Here is a 21226-nt window from a genome sequence, read left to right on the forward strand (position 1 = left end):
CTCATGTTTGAAACAAGCCTCTTGGTGTTATGTGGTTACAGGGGCATGTGTCCAGGGCTCAGGGCTATTCTCTGTATGTGATGAGCGTGTGGTATTGGCTGAGGGGGGGAGGGGGGAGGGGTGGGCGGGGGGGTTCAGTGGCGGGCGGCCAAGCACCTCTGGGTGATCCAATCTGAAGAGGGGCTGAGTGACCCAGACTTAGCCCGGTGTGGGGATGACTAATTCAGGATGAGAGTGAGGGGGGAGAAGCTGAGGCTGTTACTGGATCTGACCTCTTCTGCACATACAGTACATGCCACACACACACACACACACACACACACACATACGCACATACAGGGAGTGATTGAGAAACCTAATCTAATTCTAGACTTGCTGTGACACACGTTGTGAGTGGAGGAATATTTGTACTGTACGGGATGAAAGGTGAGGATTTTTTTTATGTGCTCTTGTCTATTGTTGTGTTGTTATTGTTACACTTTATCATCTAATCGAAGATTGTTATCATCACCCTCATCTGTGTGTGACTATACCTTTAACCGACGAAGAAACTGGCATGAACTTTACTGAGCAGATTTAAGAATGAAAGCATTTATTTATCATTATTTGACCTTTATCTAGCATCAGCCAGACTTCCTGTTTTCAAGCTGTGAGCTGTAAATTCATAACACATGCTGTACATAGTCATGCTCCTAAAACTTAGAAACGTTTTGATTTTGGAGGAACCCTCTTACCTTTACACTAGCCCCATCATCAGGCCAAAACATGTGTAAATATCTTGAAAACTGATATCTGGAAACACACACATCTCCTACAGGAGGAAACCGGTATCTTCAGTCCGAACCTTCAGGCCAAACTTTGGCTTATTAACTGTAAGGCTGCAAATAATGATTATTTTTTACAATCGGTTCATCTGCTGATTAATTTGTCCATAAATATCCACCAACAGTCCAGAAATTTAACTTACAATGATACCAAACAGAGAAAAGTAGCAAGCATATTCTCAAATTTCAGAAGCTTTCCAAGTCCAAGTGACTGTGAACCGTCTTTTTTTCCCCTAGAGGACTTAAACTTCCTGTAACTGATTTTTTGGTCACTTGGGGGCAGCAGAAACAAGTTGTAAGCACAATATTGACATATCACAACTTTTTAAGTTTATTTGGCAAACATGTTAGCGAGCTCTCGTCTATTTGGACTTTCGTTCACTTCCTCCTCAACTCCCTGTCAAATCTGGCTCTTTAGTTACCAAAAGCTCCACGGTGTTCTCTGTGCCGTTTGGTACCGAGGCTCTAAAGCCCCGAAAGGTCGTACTTTTTTATCTCGGGCAAATAAGATGATTTACTATAAATTCATCAGCATCTCCACATACAACAGAAAAGGCCTTTGGAACCTTTCAAGTTATTGCACTAGGTCACATTACATTATTGATAACTGTTATTGTTGCATTAATACGCATTGCATTTCATTTCAACTGATTTACATACTGTTGGGGATTCAAAGGCACCCACTGTCCACCCACACACAGTTGTTTTGACACAGCAGAGAATGAGAAGAAAACATTAGTCGGTCAATGTAAGATCATTATTGGTATTCTGTGTAGAGACACATTTGAATTTGTATGCACAAGGTAAAAACAGCACTTTTCAGGACTTTAGGGGCCCCGTAGTTTGGTGCTTAGCATGTCTGCACAGTCGGTTTTTAGGGCTTTTTCGCTATAAATGAAACAATACTGATGACAGCAGTGGCAGTGAACCAACACCGCAACAGTGATCTGTGGGAGTTGAGGAGAACTACAGAGCTGCAGTCATTATTTCCGAGCAACCCCTCTCACATACAAGTTGTCGTAGTCATGTGATCCAATTGTTAGTATAGAAACCACTTTAAATGTTGAAAAATAGATAAATCACTGTCAAGTAATTATCTGTTGATAAGCCAGTAAATTGATTTAGCACATACTGCTACTATTCCCTTGTGTTGTCGCTAAGATATTGACTGTGAAAGCAATGGCAGTGGGAGAATAGGCCTTGGCAGAGGTCTGTCCTCTATTGAGTGCCCAATTGTTGCTCTTGCGATCATGGCTGCATCTCATTCATTCAAATAAAGCATAACTGAAATCCACTTTCACAGAAAGAGGAAGAAAAGAGTAATGTGCAGAGAGTCCAAAGCAATTGTTCAGAGAGGAAACAGGTGATAGATGTGGTGGTGTGCTCGAGAGTATATTTAAATCAAAGATAAGGGAAGAAGACCAGAGGGGATGGATGGAAGAACGAGAGCGCCCATCTGGGTCGCTGAGGGGTGGTGAGGAGTAAAGAGGGGAAGAGGAAGCTCTGTACTGTGCCAATAGGAAGAGTTTGTTCCTCACTGAGATACAGGAGACAGTGTCAACACACACGCTGCGCTCAATATAGCTACTGTCACACGGCCAGGCATACCTCTCTCCCCTTTCCAGCCTGACACTTGCACCTTCCTTTCCACTCCTCCCTCCTCGCTCACGTTCTTCTATTCACCCCGCTCATCTGAGCAGGTTACATTCTTCCTTCGCCTCCCCTCAGTCCTCCCCCACAGTCCTGTCCATCAGTGTCACGTCCCCGGAGCTAAATTAACTGATCTCCCCTCCTTTGCTCTTTCTCCCCTTCCCTCTCCCCTCGCTTTCTGTATATATTACAAGCTTGACACCCTGCCAGACATTGGTTTAATATAACACACATTCTCTGTGCCTTCCACCCGCTCTCACATTACCCTCTCTTTCCAACTCCCACCACCCCGCTTTCATATGGGCACTGGCCGCTTGCTTTTTCCATACTTTACCCACCGCAAAAGAAGCTTTTTGTTCTTGAATAGCTCCCTCATTGCCATGGTAATCCAACAGAAAGAAAGTGCGGTTTTTCTGTCTACAGCCTTGCGTATGAAAATAGCAAGTCATGATGGGTTTCTTTAAGTGGCCCTGAATCTGAGAAATCAGTCAGTGCAAATTTTGGGTCTGTCATGAACAAGTCAGACATTTACATGTGTGTATGGTTGTGTGTCATAGCTGACCGCCGTCAAGCCATTTCCCACGTTTGTCTTCCTCTCCCTCTTCCAGGTGGACCTCTTTTTGCCATCTCAGCCCTCCCGTTGATCCCCCCTCTTCCTCTGTCTCACTTGTCCTCCAACGTCACCCTCCCCACCCCCTTCCTTCCATCCTCCACCACCTCACCACTCGCTGTGGTAATCCCATTACTCATGTGCGAATACCAGCTGGGGAAGAGAGCGAGGGAGGGAGGGAGGGAGGGAGAATGTGGACAGAGGATAACTGTGTAGAGGCCTCGGGTCTCAACTAGGCGGTTGGACACTCTAGATGTTTTTTCAAGCTCTTGTCCAGAGTTTGAAAAAAAATTGATTGACACTGCAAATTGTTTCACTGTAATTTAAAACATGCTCAAACTTAGACCCCGTGTGACCCTATTTGGGGTGAGGAGGGAGAAAAAGAGAGTCAGAGAGACGGAGGGAGTGATATCTGGCTGTTTCTCCTGACGGTTGGACTGGCAAGCTTGAAAATAAACAAGTTCTTTGATGACAAAGAACCCATTGACTCTCTTATTCCCTCTCTCTCTCTCTCTCTCCCACTCCTTATTCTCCGCAGCTTTGCTCTCTTTTCCTCTCTCCCTCGCTCTGTCCTTTTTCTGCTCTTGCCGTTTCGAAAGGGATGACGTTGGAGGGCGAGTGTGGTGTGTGTGTGTGTGTGTGTGTGTGTGTGTGTGTGTGATGTGTGTGTGTGTGTGTGTGTGTGTGTGTGTGTGTGTGTGTGTGTGTGTGTGAGTGTGTGTGTGTGTGTGGGGTGGGAGGCATTAACCGCCACCCTGCTGCACTTGTTGTCCCCTCAGCTGCCGGCTTTTTCTTTCATCCGGTCTGCTCTCACCCTACACGCTTTTTAGTCCAGCGACCCATCGTCCCTTCTCCTTTCACCGTCACACAAGAAGTTAAATCTTTTTCTCCTCAGTCAAGGTCCCCCACATGAAGCATTAAAGCTGAACAAGGGTTTAACTTTGCAGGCATTTCATACAATGCAGACTGAAGTTGATTATATAAGATCATTCACTGGAAATCAAGTCAAACATATTTGTAGCACTTACAAAGAATAGGTGAGTTAAAAAAGCCAGTGAAAGAGGTTATTAAGTCCAGACTGAGTGTGTGCACATGCATGTCTGTGTGTGCGTTGGTTCACGTCACCAGTGGTATGAATCATCAGGTACCCTATGTACATATTACACCTCTGTTGGTTGTTTAACGCCCCGTCCAGGAATTATAATCCTGCCTGGCTTCTACTGGTTGCTGAAATGGAGTTCTGCATGTACATTCATTGTGGGTGTGTGTGTGTGTTTTGGTTTGTGTGTCTGTACTGCCTGTGGTGGCACTGGTTAGTGGGCTACCACACCCATTGTCCACGGTAATTACACTGACCCGAGCCATCTGTGTTGTAGAGGCACAGACCAGAAGAGACCAGTGTGTGTGTTAGTACTGACTGGATGGCAAGACGTTGCACCGCTAACATTAATTGAAGTCTGTAGGGTTTTTGACCTTCTTTAGCCACTGTACATCAACTTGTGTATCAGTTCTGATTGTTTGGGACATATCTGAGTCATGCCGTTGATTCTTACTTAGGATGACCCATCCCTTTGCTCCCATAGAATAAAGAATGCAAAGGATGGGGGGTGGGTAAGGGTTTCAATCTATAGAAGAGATATCTGGAGATGTTCACACCCTCACCCACCCGATGGCAAGCATTCACATACACACAAACACTCAGTGACAAAATCTCCTCTCTCCCTTTCATTCGCTCCGTCTTTCTCTGCGGAGCGTCTGTCTGTCACTCTGATTAGGAACGGACAGAGTCACATAAAGCACGGAGGGGATGAAAAAGGGCGGGATGGGAGATAGAGGGAGTTACCGATGATGTGGAACCAATAGGACAAGGCTCTTCTGTGATACACTCTGTTTGTCAAACACATCATCAAGTTCACTCGCCAAGTTCCTGCCCGCTCTAATTTAATGGCCAAATGCATATGACAATTCAAAACGTGAAATGTGAAGAACTCACTGTACATGTGGGAAATGTACTGCCTCCTACGCTGCAACACAACAATTTTTGAACATCAAATATCAAATATCAACCCCTAAATGATTATTCTGAGGAGTACACAAATATTACATTGTTTTTTTGATTTTTAAAGAATATTTTTGGAGCATTTTATACCTGTCTTAGGGAGTTAATAATGGAAAGATGACAGGGCAAAGAGAGATGGAAAGTCACATGCAACAAAGGTCTCTGGCCACGTTCGTACTGGGAACATTGCAATTATCCCCAAGACACCAGAGAACCCGAGATACTGTTTTTAACATGAGTATGTCAGACCTTCAGAAATTATTCTCTGTTTTGAGCTGGCATTTGCCTCATTAGGAGTTTTTCAGCCTAAATCAATTAATTGGGAAGCATTCACATCCTAATGAGTTTAATAAAGTACCTAAAAAAAACAACAAAAAACAGACAGTATTAGCCTCAGCTGGAGAACAGATATACTGTATTTTGTCCGCTGCATGTGTCTAATTATATTGAACAACATTTTGACCTTGAATTTCCAATTACAGCTAAAATCACAAGTGTTTCTCTATTTACAGTTTTACATTTAAGGGTAGTTAACACAAGCGCATGCACTTGAAGCCAAAATAGGAAATAGTCACTTAAGATTCTCTCTGGAAGAAGTATCATAACACAAAGCAGCCAATAGCAAAACCAAATGTGTTAACAGATTCAAGCCCATCAACCTTGAGCTTGCAGCTCAAATAATGACCTGAGGAGAGAAAATGAGTGATGAGTGTGAGGGAGGAAAAGAGATGCAGGCATGGAGAGGTGGCAGAGGATGAAGCGGGAGGAAGAATAGAAGAGGTGTGAGAGTGAGGGAGGGCGGACAGACGTATGGATGGATGAGTGGTAAAAGACGACGGGACCGCAACCGACAGAGTAGCAGGAGGACATGGAGGGAACGGGGGAGAGCAAACAGGAGAGGTGGATAAACAGCCAGAGAGAGGGAGGAAGAGGAGGTGGAGGACATGGGTGGGAGAGACGGAGGGTGTTGAGTGAAGCACTGTGTTTATCCGTGTTCAGAATGTACTGTGCTGTAGATTTGAATGTAATTGTCATCTCCCGTGCTTGAGTTACAATAGACAGACAGACAGGCGCACACATATAAAGACACAGAGAAATATCAAAGGGGCAAAGCCATTTGTCCACCCTGCACTTAATCGCTAAAATGCTCCTCTTGTCCTCTCTTTGATTTCTTCTCTCTCATCTTTCCCTCTGTGTGAAGAGCCCGGGGGCCACTGAAGAGCTCTTCACCTCAAGCAGAAATACAGACATCAGGAAATGGGAAAATGATAGATATGTGGCGGATGCCGTGCCAAATCGCATGCCAAACGACATGACGAGGTGGCAGAAAACAGAGACAGCGAATGGTGCAAAGCAGATTGCCCTATTGTCAGAGTCCGTGTGAGAAAATGCTACTCAGGTCTGCCCAGTGGTTTTCCTGCTCTGAGGAAGACAGGATAGCAGTTTCCCGAATGTGAAGGGTCAGCATCCAATTTAGATGCTCCTTTCTTTCTCTTTTGGTCCAGTTTCTTATCAGGCAGAGCAGAGTGGGGTTCCCGAGCCTGTCAGAGAATGGCCAGCGAAGGGAGGAGAAATCCTGTTTGTAAATCACACCACAGGGATGTTAAAGCTGTCAGGGGACTTTGTTTACATTGTTTTACCACCGCTGTCTTATCCTGTTGACACGGCAGGGCAGTGGTGTGTATCGCTGATGCAACAACACAGGCAAGAAATGGACAAAAACAGCACATAAGGCCTCCGTCCCGCGGACCAGGTGCCAATGTACAAAAAGGCCAAGGAGGAGATGCACTTCACCTCCCATGTATGACACCTCACCCACTCGTACGCACTTACCGATAACACGTAATGGCTTCATATCAGTGGCAAGTGAGGAAGCAGAAGGTCAGCGTGCCTGAGCTGACAGGAAACAAGTCTGGGCATGACACCGGCCCCCACAATCAAACAAACCACACTGAACATGTGATCAAGTGAAAGACACACGCAGAATAATGCTAATGCACACTCTGAGTCGTTGTAGGTGTGTGTGTGTGTGTGTGTGAATGTGTGTGTGTTTGATTGTGAGTTAAAGGCCAGATACAGTTGGTTGCACCTTTAAAAAAAGAGGAAAAGGGAGTTAGTGCTACATGAGAGACTGGCAGCAGAACAGGATGCAGGTTCATATTCAAATCAACCACAGCGTTTGTTTTTTTTCACCTTGTTTTTATGTGAGGATGTTTTTGGTCTTACATTGCTATGATCTTAGACCCACGTATTTCAGTAGAAATTAAGATGAGGGTAAAAGCGGTTGCTGCTGTGTGTGTAGTTTAGTATCCTTTCACTGTCACTTTACACCACCTTGTTTTTTTTCTCATCTACAGTTACAGGTAGAGCTGGGAATAAAGGGTTAGCAAAAAATGTGTTCAAGAGGACGTAGAAATAAATGACACCACAAGTACTTTTTTAATTGACTGGTGGGTCAACCATTTTGGCCCACACGGAGATATTTCATCAACTACTGAATGGATTGCCGTGAAATATGGTACATATATTCAAGGTCACAATCCTAATGACTGGGGCGATCCTATCTTGATCCATTTCATTTTGTCCAATAATTCAATTTTTGACCAAATACCTGCAAAAGTAATGGCATCCCATTCAGCTGTTCTTTGTGTTCAGCACCAATCAGAAAATATTCTGACGGTCTAAACTGAGACGGGGAACATCATATCTGCTGAACATCAGCGTTTGTCACCGTGAGCTTGTTACTGACATTAGCATTTAGCTCAAAGCACCGCTGTGCCTATGTACAGCCTGGCTGATAGTATTTTCACCATCAGAGGACGGTGTTACTGTAGGACTGATGATTGTTCTCACACTATAGTTTTATCAGACGTCAAACTTCAAACTCCAAACTTCAGAGCTGAAAATAAGTGTTAAAGCATATTCTTATACGTTTTTCTTGAGGCCGTGTGCAGTATGTTAGACACAGAATATTTAGATTTGACCACTTTTAAGTAATTTCACAAAAGATGGGAGATTTGGGATTTAATGATTGCGTGGACTGATAACTTTAGTCATTTGTTTATTTGTTTATTTTCTGCAGGCCATGTGTCGCAAGTACAAAGCAAAACATGCACTGACCTCTTCAAGTGTGTTGTTTTGTCCGGACAACAGTCCAAAACCCAAAGGCGTTGAGTTTCTAATCATTCATTTCTTTTTCTTGTGCAACACATAAATGTATATATTTTATATTTTTCTTATATATTTTTTTATATTTGTATTTATTCCTATATCCTTTATGTCCTTTGCTTTTGCACTACATCTGATACTGACACTGTTTCTGCACCTTTTCTTTCTCTGGACTCTCTGCTGCTGTAACAAGTGAATTTCCCCAGTGTGGGATGAATAAAGTCTCTCTGATCTCTTATCTTATTCAAAAGAAACTAGAAAATATCTCCTTTTGAGAAGCTTCATGACGTTGCACTTTAATTCTCTGCCTATTGACTAATAGGCTATCAGTGGATTGTTGCAGCAGCATATATGTTCCTCTCTGTTAAATATGTAAAGACCTTCAATACAATTCAACGGTGATGCACCTGCATTATAACGCTGTGAGAGAAAGCATACAATGCTGTACTTTTCATGCTTAGGGAGGGTATATGTCACCAAAAACAATTCTATAGCTTGCTTATATAAGAAAAATGCATGCTGTGCTTTAAATTTTACTTTTGAAAATATTCCTAAGATATTCTTTTATTAGTCTCACAGTGGTGAAATTCACATATGCTTTTAAACAAGCAACAAAATCTGTACACGACATACAGATTCTTAAAAGCACTTAAACTAGATTTCCTTCCTTGAAATATGGGAACATGTATGAATATGTAAATGTGTTTTCATTTGAAAAGTTTAGATACAAGATGTTTCCTCCTTCACTGAAAGGTCTGGTCTCAGTGTACAATGTGCTCTGGCAGTTTCCAGCATTCACACTTGTTGCTTCCAAACTAGTTGCGACACACAAAAAATGCTCTTGCACATGTTAAGTGTTGAAGTCAGACTTGAGGGGAGAGCAGAGAAAGGTTCCCCTCTTTGGCAGATGACTGTGAAAACAGCTTTCTAGTGTCAAACTCTGCACACACACACATCACCCTGCACAGTGAAGGTAAAACCAAGCTACACAGCTCCGAGTGGAGGTGGACTCTAAGTAAAATTGAGAGCTGATTTTTAGTAGTATTCTTAGACAGTGAAGGGACTGAGTGTGTTCACCACCAGGAGTGAAGCACAGTGTGTCACACCTAAAAGGCGTCCGACTTGATACGCACTTACACCGACTTTGAGTTTCCTGTTTTCAGCGTTAATCACTGACTGACGCTTTCATATTTAATTTGCCATTTTAATTGGTGTAATTATCCAGTCATGAAGGGGCCTCTGATTGGCTCTGCGGACCCTGACTGACGTAAACGGACACCGCTGGCCGGGCCGCTCTCGCGCCTCTCTCGAATCTTACGCCTCGGATGTGACGTCACCACGGCAGCGCGCTGTGGCGGTCTCCAGGGCAACGCCGCGTGCTGCAGTGACGCCAGCCCGGGCCCCGGCTCGCTCGTGGTGAGTGGGCGTGACTCGCCACGTTAGCCCCCCCTCCTTCCCTCCTCCTCCCCCCGTCGGTGTGGGCGGGCCCCGCTCCGGAGGAGAGCGAGCGAAACACGACACCCCGAGGACGGAGAGAGGCGCGGGGGGGAGGAGAGACTAGTGCTGAATGGTGTGAGAGTGAGTGGAGGACTTAGAAAAAGTCCGTAAAGAAAGAGAGGTCCGTCTGAAACGGCAGTTTCTGTCAAAGAAGTCACCGGGCTTTGCGGCGAAGAGATGTCAAACTGCGGCGAAGATGCGGTTGAGACGGAGTGAGCAGCTGCCGGACAGTTAGCGAAATAACTTGTTAACACAGAGATAGAGGGAGAGCAAGAGAGAGAGAGAGAGGGAGGAGAGAGAGGGGGAGAGAAAGGCTTTTTCGGCTGGCTTGTGTCGGGACGGTTGGCCGTTTTCCGCCGCAACTTGAGCGGATTTGTTCGCTCAACCAAGCGAGGACCAACAGCGAGGTCTTGGCCACTCAGCTCGGCGGAAAGCAAAAGCCCTTCGGTCGGTTCGGTGGTCGGCAGAGAGCCGTGGGGAAACGGACCGAGGGAGCGCGGCGGCTCGACAGGCAGAGGGAGCCGCTGAAGCAGTCAGCCACAAAAGTTTGCTGTGTTTCTTCACCCAGTTTTCCAGATTGGGAACTAGAGGGGGGGGGGAGGCCGAGAGACTGACTTTTCTCTCCACGAGCAACTTTGAGGGAATTCACCCTGCTAAGCAAACTTTAGACTTGCTGCCTGGCTGAGCAGAAATAATGAAAACACCTGGAGATTCTGGTAAGTTTGCGTGACTCCTGCTCTGATTTCCTTTTATCCACCATTGTCTTTCTTGTTTACTTGCCGTGGTTGTTGTCGGCAAAGCTAACAGTGCATTGCTGATTAATGAACAAGCCAGATAGTTATCAACATCCGCCTCCAATCAAAGAAGACGATGAAAACCTGTTGAATGCAGTAGTTCAGGACGAACTAGTGCAGCAGACCGTGGTTTAGCCGACTTAGGCACGATTTTAAAATCTGGTGCAGGGTTAGTACTGTACCCCGGTTCAAGAGGAAGTGGTTAAACTACTGTACAGTTGTTACAGCGACATCCTCTGTGTCACCCTGACAACCTCGTTTCACCATCCAGCACCTCTCAGAGAGCAGACTGAAATCCCTAGAAGCGCTGTTTGACTGTGTTTATGTACTGACTGGGCCACCAAAGACAGACGAGGACGTGTTGATTAGTTATTTGATGGCTCCTTTCCTGGTGGTGGTGTTGAGGTGATTGGATCTAGCTAGGTATACACTGAGCAAGCTGATATTAACCCAGTAACTGAGCATACATTTGTCAGGTACTTGGCCTGTCAGCGTACAGAAGTGAGAGCAGGGGGGATTTCCAGCAGTCAGCTGAGGTCTCTCTCTCTCTCTCTGTGTGTGTGTGTGTGTGTCATTTTGTCTAATTCCTGAAATGCTTGCATAAGTTTGCTCTTGCTCCCTTCACTGGAAGTCATTGCAAGTTTTCTTTAAAAAGGAGGAAGTGGAAGTACAATCATTCTTGCCAGCTATTATCTCAGATTGTCAGTAAAAATCTGCCGGACAGGACAAAAAACTTTAAGTGGCAAAACTACATTAGTTTGAGTTGTTTGAGTTGACAGTGGATAACATATGAAAGTATGACAATCTTTTTGCTGTGTGGCCCTTTGTGTAAAACAAAGTATGCATATTTAATAAGTTGTTTTTCTGCGGAACAATGAGATGACTTCCTAAGTGGTTACTGGCATTTGGCATAGGGCCGTGTGTGTGTGTGTGTGTGTGTGTGTGTGTGTGTGTGTCTGACAAACTGTGTCGGGACCCTTTTCCACTTGGGACGTTCCCCTCCCTTCCCCCACCCTGTCCCCTCCTGACTCCCGCTGCACCCAGCCTCTGCACCTCAACCCTCCACATTCCTGCACACACACACACCCACTCCCTGCAGCAGCCCCAAGGAGGCTGCCATGACATCACATCACGCCCCACCACAAGTAGACCTTTTATTACAAGCAGCCCAGTGTTTGTGTGGCAGCAGATAGCTTAAGCCCTTTGGGGAAAGTACTAAAAATTGATTGTGCTTAAGTTGCGGGCTTGATGTATGGAATTGGTGTGTGTGTTTGTGTTTTTCATCTGTTCAGTAGAGGTAAAGAACATTAACTGGTCCTGCTATGGCCTGGTTGATGTAAAGTGTGTCCTGCTGGTCGTATTTACAGTTCAGCCTCTAACTACTATTTTCATTCTTGATTTCAAGATGTTAAGCTCAGAGTGAAGTCTCAACACTGCTTGCTCAGTTTGACTGACCAAACCCGCTGCAACAAACAATTTCTGAGTACTTTCTTGATATGGCTAATCATTTGGTCTATAAAATTCAGGAAGTGGTGAAGAATGCCCTTCACAATTTCCTTTCCTTCATTTTTCCCAGACTCAAAGATATTCAGTATATGTGTACTGTAATATAAGATTAAAAAAAGAGCTAATTTTCACATTTGAGAATCTGGAAGAAAATGTTTAATCAGTTATCAATAATCTGCTGACATTTAATTCCTTTCAACTGAAATTATTCAAAACTGGAAAGCCAGCTTCCTGCCTTGCGAAGCTACAACTTTCGTGAAGTTTCTTGTCAGCAATCAAAACTAAATTTGATGAATTCTCTGTTGATTCACTAATTGATTAATCCTTTCAGCACTTGCTGCTAAACATAGCAACCCTGCCTCAGAGGCATTATCTAACAACAAATCTGATTTTATAACAGCATTTTTAAATAGTCAAATGATTGAACTGGTTAATCTGTGTCTGTGGTGCCGTCCTGATCTGGCTGATCTCCTGCTGTTGTTGTGTTTGCAATCAGGACACAAGTTTTAACCCTTAACCTGTGTTGATCCCATCATTCAGAGTGAAAACACTTCTTGAATGTGGAAGGATATGACAGTGTAGGATAAAAAATGTAATCATCCCTTCCTGGGATGTTTCCTAGGATTATGTCCCATACGGTAAGCTGCTGCTTCTATGGAGCTTACCTCCTTTCTCTCTATCATCGGACACTTCCCCTTGCACTCCTGTTTTCCACAGTCACTTCATTAGGCTCAATAGATGATAGGATTTCTGCTGAGATAGAGAGTTGATGTGATGAGGCAGGAAATGGCGGGGCTATGGCTCCGTCTGTTGCTGCTGGTAGATCAGTGTTGGTTTTGTGGTGTTGCATCCGATTTCATTTGTGTCTGTATCTAATCACTGCCGTTTACCTGTTTTTTTGTTAGTGTTTGATGTAGCTTAGGGAATTGGTTGGAGGCAGCATATTCTACAGGTTGCATTAGTCAGCAGACAGGGAGTTGGTGTTATGTAGTATCTAATGTATCCACCTTTCTATGTACCTCAAAGGCCGTGCTAATGATTGATTAAATCCTGGTGATAAGGACATACTCACAATAATAACTTAACTATTGTATATCTCTCCCTCCCTAATATGTTATCTACACCCCTGCCACACACACTTTGCAATTTGCGTTTTACTCGTATTCCTCCATCCCTCACAAAGGATTGCATTTTTTCTCCTGCCACCTCTGTCATTCTCTTTTCTCTCTGACGGGATAAGGACTGGTGTGTGTCTTTGTGTGATGGAATTGCATAGTGGGACCCCCGGCTCTAGAGTGGCCATTATGTGTGTGTGTGTGTTGTGGAGTGTGGGACAATGGTGGGAGTGGGGCAGGCCTTGGGGCTGATTGTGCGTGGACTTGTGGGGCCAGGGACCTCTCATTGTACTGATAATGGTGCGGAGTAGCTCATAGTTTGGTGGTGCTTTTGACAAGTGAAGAGACTGCACTTCTGCATGCGTGTGAAACGCATGAGTGTGTGTGTGTAAGAGCAGGGTAAATGTGGACATCCCAGCCCCTTTTTCATCAGTCATTCAACTGCGTAGTTTAATGATGATTGTTTTGTGCTGCTTGCTGCAGCCATTTTACCATTTACTCTAGACACACACAGTCCTGCCTTATAATGTGGCAGGCCAGGAGACAAAAGAGTACCTTGTGAGTTAGGAATTGAGAGGGAACATTTCACCTTTTCCCTTTGTGGGTTTACGTGTGCAATTGTGAGCATATGCTTTTCAATCTCAACTCACAACCACTGTGATGATAAGCGCAGTGATTAGCCTTATCTGTGAAAACTCCCTCGCAGTGCTGACCACAGCAAAAGCACTACCTTCCATTATCCCAATACAGTTTTACAGCCTGGTTTATGGGACAGCCCTGCTGTGATCAGGCTCAGCCAACATGCTTTAGGCCTTAAACAGACGATGTTCCATAACAAAACTGGTTATCTTCCATCTGAAAAAGCTGGCAAATTCTGTTAGTTGCCAAAAAATCGAGTTTGACTGCTGATGTGAACATATTAAGCTATGAAGCCAAAAAAAATCTTTGATCATGAAACTGTGGGCTAAAAATCTTATAACAGATATCTGTGATAACAGGATATTTATTTTAATGTAGCGTTTTAAGTTGTAAAAATGTAATTGATTTTACGCTCAGTATTTTTGGGATTGATTTTACAGCAGACAGAGTGAGCAGCCCCAATGCAGAGGCAGCGTGGCCCACTTTTCCTTGTCACAACAGTTCTTGATAAAAGTTCTGATATGGTTGCCTGTGACGCTAAGTTGACAAATGACTTATGGTAGAGGGGGCCTTCAGTCGTGGAAATGTCTGTATTTAGCCAGGAATGTGACCAAAGGGAACAATGTGCCCAGCCAGTCGACACTAATGGACCTCCCCACCATTAGTCCTGTGCCGCCCTTGACCAGGGAGACCACAGCCAACAAGGCAGCATTACCCTTGATGGCCAGGGTGCTTCTGACCGCTGTCCACTGTTGGCGCCCTGTTCAAACCCCCCTCCCCATCCTAGAGACCCACACATTAACCTCCGATCTGGCCATCGACTCATATAGATTATCAGACCATCAGACCAGTTTGATCAGCCGCATAGTTGTGAGGTGTGACACTAAAGACCTCCATTTAAAATTCACTTTTGCGCTGATAACACAGCAGCAGAACTTAATGTGTCCTCAGGCCATGTGTGTATGTCTGCGTTGTGAGTCGAGCCTAGTTTTACTGTGATGCTATTGGTTGTAGCCACAGCATGACCCCACATCGACCGTATTGGTTATTGGTCAGTGATGGTAATGGGGTGGGTGAGCACGTCTGGACGGGATGGACTAGTTGATGGATAACTGTAACACAGTGATGAACATATGTGTGAGTACACATACGCAGATCACACACACTTCAACACACTGCTGCATTTTATTGGAATTCTTGGACCTCCCACATTCCTGCTTAGAAGGTTAATAGTTGCCGGCTGTGTTGCATTACACATGAGGAGAAAACACAACAGTTACTATCTCCACAAGCCTTTGCTAAACACACTCACTCAGTGACTTGCATGCACACATTCACATACAGACATACTTTGAATACCTCACAAGAATGATATGAATAAAAATGGTTGAAGAATGCACTCAAAATAATGCCTGTTGTTTTAAGAGATGAGAAGTGCCATTTTTGATTAAAGCAAGCCGTCTCAAAATGTGCTGATACCACACACACACACACACACACACACACACACACACACACACACACACACACACACACACACACACACACACACACACACACACACACACACACATACATACTGAGGGTCTCTTTTCAAATGAGTATCAAAATTCATGTTGAGAATGCAGCAGGGTGTGTTGGTGTGCATAGATTGACCTGCACTGTTCAGCAGCTGTTTGTGTTTGCGCATGCATGTGTATTGTAATGTAATATGGGGAGTTTACGGCGCTGCATTGTTGTAGAGGTGAGTCAGAGTGAGGCGCAGAATGGCATGTTATTGTAAAAGAATATCAAGTGTGTGTATGAAGGTGAGTGGGTTTTCTAGGTAGGCAGTTGTGTAAAGGTATTACTTGTGAAGAAAGTGTGTATGCCAGTGCTTATGGGCGTATGTATAACAGCTTCTTGGTGGCGGCGGCGCCATTGAAACTGATCTGAGTCTGATGACACACACACACACACACACACACGAAGATCAGGTAACTCTATTCCTCTGATCCTTCCAGATGAGAGGTTTTATTTTGGATCCTCACAGCACAATGACCTCTCCTTTAGGTTAGTGCCCGGCGTGTCACCTCTCTGCTGGTTGGAGTATAATCGGAGTGTAAGCTGTCGAAACCATGACAGCATTTCAGTCACTCAGTCATGAAGCTCACTCTTCCTTCACCCTCTTCCTATTGCACCACCTCTAAACCACACCACAACCACCTGGCTTGGCCTGTTGCATGTGCATGCACACATACACACAGACTGGTTTCTCGTAATCCTCTACTGATGCTGCTGCACCCAATGGTGGCAGTTTTTGCCAATGTAATGTATACTCCTAATCTTCTTAGATTAACCTCAATAATACTGGTCATGCTGAGGGCATCTTTACAGTAGGGATCAGCATGCAGTATGGCTGCTAATGTACATTCCAGACAGGATCAGAATCAGGATGTGTAGTACTGTGAATTAAACTGAACTGGCAACTGTTCGCACTTTTATATGGCCTCTGTGCATTCTTTAAGTCTTGTGTGTGCTTTTTAAAATTTAAATCAGACAATCAGACTGTCAATGTTTGTCTGGACTTGAGCTGCATGCTGAACGGTGTATAAAAATCCATCATTAACAATATTGGCAATTTGGTACAATATTAGCAATTTATCTTTTGACTGAAAATATGTCATATTTTATCCTTGTTAATTGTAAAAAAAAAATTTAAATTAGAACTTGTGCATAATTGTTTGAACTTCATTAGTGTTAGTGTGTCTGTAAGTGTGATAGAGATTGGGCTGTCCTGCTGTCCCAGGCCCTCTGATTCAGCGAGGTGGTGAGTGGAGCTCCTAACCCCTCTCTAACCCCACAAGTCCAGTGCAGTCAGCAGACACTCCCTGCAGAAAGGCAGCAGTGTTTGAATAGTTCCCCCGGCTATTTTTATCTGGGAATCTGCCTCTGTGCTGGACCCAGGGAGCGGGGGTGGAGGGCAAATATCTAATCTAATTTCGGACGATGGGAAGTCACCAAAAGGATTTCTGTGCCACTTGCATAGCGTCGATATTTTGTGAGGGTGTCTGTGTGGTTGGCTGTCGGGTATTGAAATGCCGTCTGGCGCCAAGTTAAACTTTCTCTCCTCTGCCTCTCTCCCATCCCCCATTCCTCCCTCTTTACCCCCCCCCCCCCCCCCTTCTCTCTCTCTCTCTCTCTCTCTCTCTCTCTCTCTCTCACTCACTCCTTCCCTGCACCCCATGTAAGGAATGCAAGATCACGTTTGGTTTTCTTTTCAACCAGTCTTTCCTCTTCCTCTGCCTGTCCGTCTTTCACCGTGCTGGCTGTGCCTGTCTCGCGGTCTTTACCTTGTTCAGACCTGTTCTCTTCTGCACGTCAGAGCTCATTTGAACTTTGAGCCATCTCATCACAGCTTATGTATGTGAGTGAGAAAGTTATGTGCATTTGAAAGGCAGGGCTTTAGACGGGAATGGCACAAAAAAGTTGCTGTTGCCAATAAAAAGACTGATTCCACCTTTAGGAATTGTGAACTCATACGCTTTGAATTTTAGCGAACACCACCTTAATGGAAGCTCTTTCTTCCTCTGAGCACAGGCATGCACTGTTCCTTAACAGCTGGACTGTGTCCAGGTGTGTACATACAGACGTCACGTAATTGCTAGCCAAATGGCACTGTGTCCTGTAGGGTAAGCGGTAGCAAACTGTGAGTGTGTGTGAGTAAAAAGCGATAAGTGGAAAGACGACATCCTCTGCCTTTTATCAGCTTCGACTGCCTGATCTAATTTGATCCTTCTGCACAATCTACACGTAAGCACAGCCTTTTATACTTTAGATTTAGAAACACAAACCCAGCCTGTCTCAGCTTAAGCTAGACCAAGTGATTGCTAATCTAGCTCCTGCTGGAATCACGGGCCTGTTGCTGGACGATGCTCCTCAGCCAGACCTCTGACTTTTGAGCTAGATGGAGCTGTTCTATGAAGTGTGTGTAGACAGAGAGAGAGAGATAGTGCTTTCATTGGGAGCAGACTGTTGTGTGTTTGAGCACACAAAGATGCACATGTCCCAGTAGGGGAGTGAAACCTTTTTAAGCATCGATTGACCCTCCCATCCCACCATCCTCTCTTCCCTCTCACTATCATTTCTGTGTCACCAATCCATGCACTAATACCCCAGTGGCAGCTCCTCTTCCATTAGCCTCCTCCTCCTCTCTCCCTCCTCCTCTTTCCTCCTCTCTCTCTCCCTCTCTCCTGCTTCATGTCACCTTACCCTGTCTCTCTTTGTTTCACTGGACACCCTGATTTACCAGCCAGCATGACTCAGTGCCCAGATACGGCACAGTTGTCTGCTAACATGGCTCAAATCGTATGGAAACCTGTCAGTCACTGTCGAAGTGCATCAGCAGTAGGAGGTGGCTGGTGGTAACTTCTCAAAGTCGACCTGAAAACTCAGAATATGAGCCAAAAGACAGACTAGACCACAAGCTGGTGTTGTGTAAGTTGGCCTCAGTGCATGAAGCAGTTTGAGCATATGTCCATACTCACACACACACACAGAGCCAAGGACTCCTTCCAAGATGTGTGGCCATGGGCAGAATAAAGTGCAGTGGATTGCACTCACAGCAGGACAAACATCTGACTCTATTTTTGCCCACTGGCCATCGTCCTCTTAAATGTTCATAAGACTTCCTTCCCCCAGGGCTCTGTCTTTTTTGTCGCTCTCCAGGTGTGCGTCTATGTATTCCTCTGCTTGTGTATCTGTGTGTACTGGCCTGGGAGAAACTGAATAATGCATTGGATCATTGGAAAGGTATTTATAGGAAAGCAGAGTGATTAAACTTTTATGACTGGCCATCAGTGCTGCACATCATATAGCATGTCCTCACTCACTCTCACACACACACACACACACAATGAGCTGCACTCATCTCATCACATACTTTTGAGGGAGTTTGTCGATGCGAGCTGGGCTCGTGTGCTGCTTTTATTTGGTCATCCCAGTCCTGGACTTGACATCGGGTTGTTTTGACTCATACCTGTCATTAGATGGTCAATTTTAAATTTCATTTTACAGTCATTTACATAACTGGTGTGAAATTATTCATGGCGGAGAAGTGTACCATTTTGTCAAAGACAGTAACTTTTTGGTGAGCGCCTGCAGTCTGCATCTCTTCATCTTTTCATCTAAACAGTTCATCTGGTTGCTTTTTCCTTTAACCAGCCCTCCTTTACAACACTATCCTTTGCAAAACAGAGCCACCAAATGTTTATTAACGTGAAGTAACACACTGCACTGTGCAGACTGTGCCTGTGACTCTCCCCTGACCACACATATACGCAGATAATTTTCTTAAATCAGCCATTAAGGATCAGGTCTGAAGTTAGAACTGAGGCAGTCCATTTTATTTTTCTACTTGATATAGGCATTTTAAGGCTGCAGCATCTTTCTTGATACAAAATGAGTCAGGGCTTATTTTAAATGTTCTGCATGTTTAGTCTCATCTTGGTTTTGTTTCTCAGAATTTGTTATTCTTTTTGTTTTTTGAATTTTGTTTGGCTGTTTGTGGAATAACCACTGAGGGAGCAGGAGCAGTGATTTTGAGTGATCACTTTATTTTATTACTTTATTATTAATATAATAATTTACGCACATTTTTATTTGTCAAAATACTGAATTTACTTGCATTATGCTGCAAAGGTAATCCATGTTTAAAGAATTTTATTGAGGAAAAAAATTTATTCTGTACAAATTTGCGTCCCTGCTTTATGACATCAAGGTTAAGCAGCTTGCACAGCCCCCACTGTCTGTGTGTACATGTGTGCTGTGTGTGAGCCAGTGCCTCTGTACAGTAGCCCTGCCCTCGGTCACAATAGTTTTATCCATGTCCATTTTTAGCATCAGATGTGGCCCAGTGAAATTACGTAACAACCAGGCAGTTGCACGCGGGTGGGTGCACACACACACACATATATAGGCCTACTGTACACACACACACACACACACACACACACACACACACACGGTGATTGTTGTTTTAGGGGATTAAAGCTTTTGATGAGGAGAACAGTGAGCTAGATCTCCTGACCAGTCACAGGGTGAGAGGGAAAAGGAAAGAAGGGAAGAATGGACTGAGAACAGCAGAGGGATTTACAAAGCACAAAGGGCAGGAGGGAAAGATGACGAGCTAAATAGGGACAACCAGAAGTATGATGGAGGAAGAGAAAATGGAAAAAGGGTACTTGGTTTTAGGAGTTGGTAAGAGTCTATTAAGTTTTCAAGATTCAGGATATTTATTGCCATATGCACAGAAAACCAGACAGTTACACTGTACAATTAAATTCTTACTCTGCAGGTACCCCTATCACTGAATACAATCTAGTAGACTATAACAAACTATAACAATACAAACTAAGTAAGTTATAACACTCTAAAATTTAAATAAAGGGTCTAAATAAATGAATAAATAATAATAATAAGTGAGGGACATGAAGGCTCTTATACCGAGTGCAATGGAAATTCAAGCAAGCTGTTACACTTACTACTGATAAAAAGATAATGATGAGGGTGTTGAGACTTCAATGGCTACAGGTCACGTTACATTAATGACAGTACTAAAAACACACCTTACAAGGGAAGTCAACTTAAATCTTGAACAAGGAATCTAGGATGAATTGTGGATGTAGATCATCAGATTTCACTGGCACATTTTCTGTATCATGGCTTGTCTGGTTTTTAACTTCCAGCATGTGCATCTGTGATAAATAATAATAATACTTTGTATACATGTTACCTTGGAAACAAGTCCTAAGAGCAGCGTCTTTTGCCTGCTAAGAGATGTCAATCAAAATATTATGTTCTTGGCTGCAGGCTTCAGCAAGTTTGCAAAAAATTAATTAGAATTCATGTAATTATATTTTTTAGTATTTATTTATTTTTGCTCATACACACACTAATATACACTAGGGTCTTTGTAGTCTCTCACACACATGAATCTAACATCACACACACACTCACGCACACTGCTTTCTCTCCAGCTGGCCCCCAGCTTGTATCCTCACTGTTTGTGTGTGGGTGTTGTGTTAGAAGGGTTATTGTGTTCGTCTGGCCCAAGTATTAGCTGGGTTCCGTGCAAAGGTACACTCTCTCCCTTAGGTTAGTTTTGCGAGGAGGCAGAGTGCAGAGGTGTGTGTGGGAACGTGGGATCTGTTAGTGTGTGTGTGTGTGTGTGTGTATGTGTGACTCATTGATGTCAGTGATGTGAATGTGTAAACTTGTTTCTTTGTGTAATATAGGGTTGGGCAAGTCACACGTTTTTGCTGCCATCATGCATTCAGTTTACGAGTGGCCTGTCCACTGTGAGGTAAAATTGTATTATCAGGTTA

General features: G+C 44.1%; 1 protein-coding gene across 1 annotated transcript in view; it reads left to right on the forward strand.

Moving 5' to 3' along the window:
- The first annotated feature begins 9863 nt into the window (after positions 1-9863).
- Positions 9864-21226, forward strand: part of erfl3 (Ets2 repressor factor like 3) — a 47020-nt gene continuing 35657 nt past the window's right edge. Inside the window, exon 1 of the mRNA XM_070835228.1 lies at positions 9864-10524. Within this exon, the coding sequence (XP_070691329.1) occupies positions 10503-10524 (22 nt within the window). The 5' untranslated portion in view covers positions 9864-10502. The remainder of the gene's footprint in view (positions 10525-21226) is intronic.

Source organism: Pempheris klunzingeri, chromosome 8 (genome assembly GCF_042242105.1).
Source record: "Pempheris klunzingeri isolate RE-2024b chromosome 8, fPemKlu1.hap1, whole genome shotgun sequence".
NCBI classification, from domain to species: domain Eukaryota; kingdom Metazoa; phylum Chordata; class Actinopteri; order Acropomatiformes; family Pempheridae; genus Pempheris; species Pempheris klunzingeri.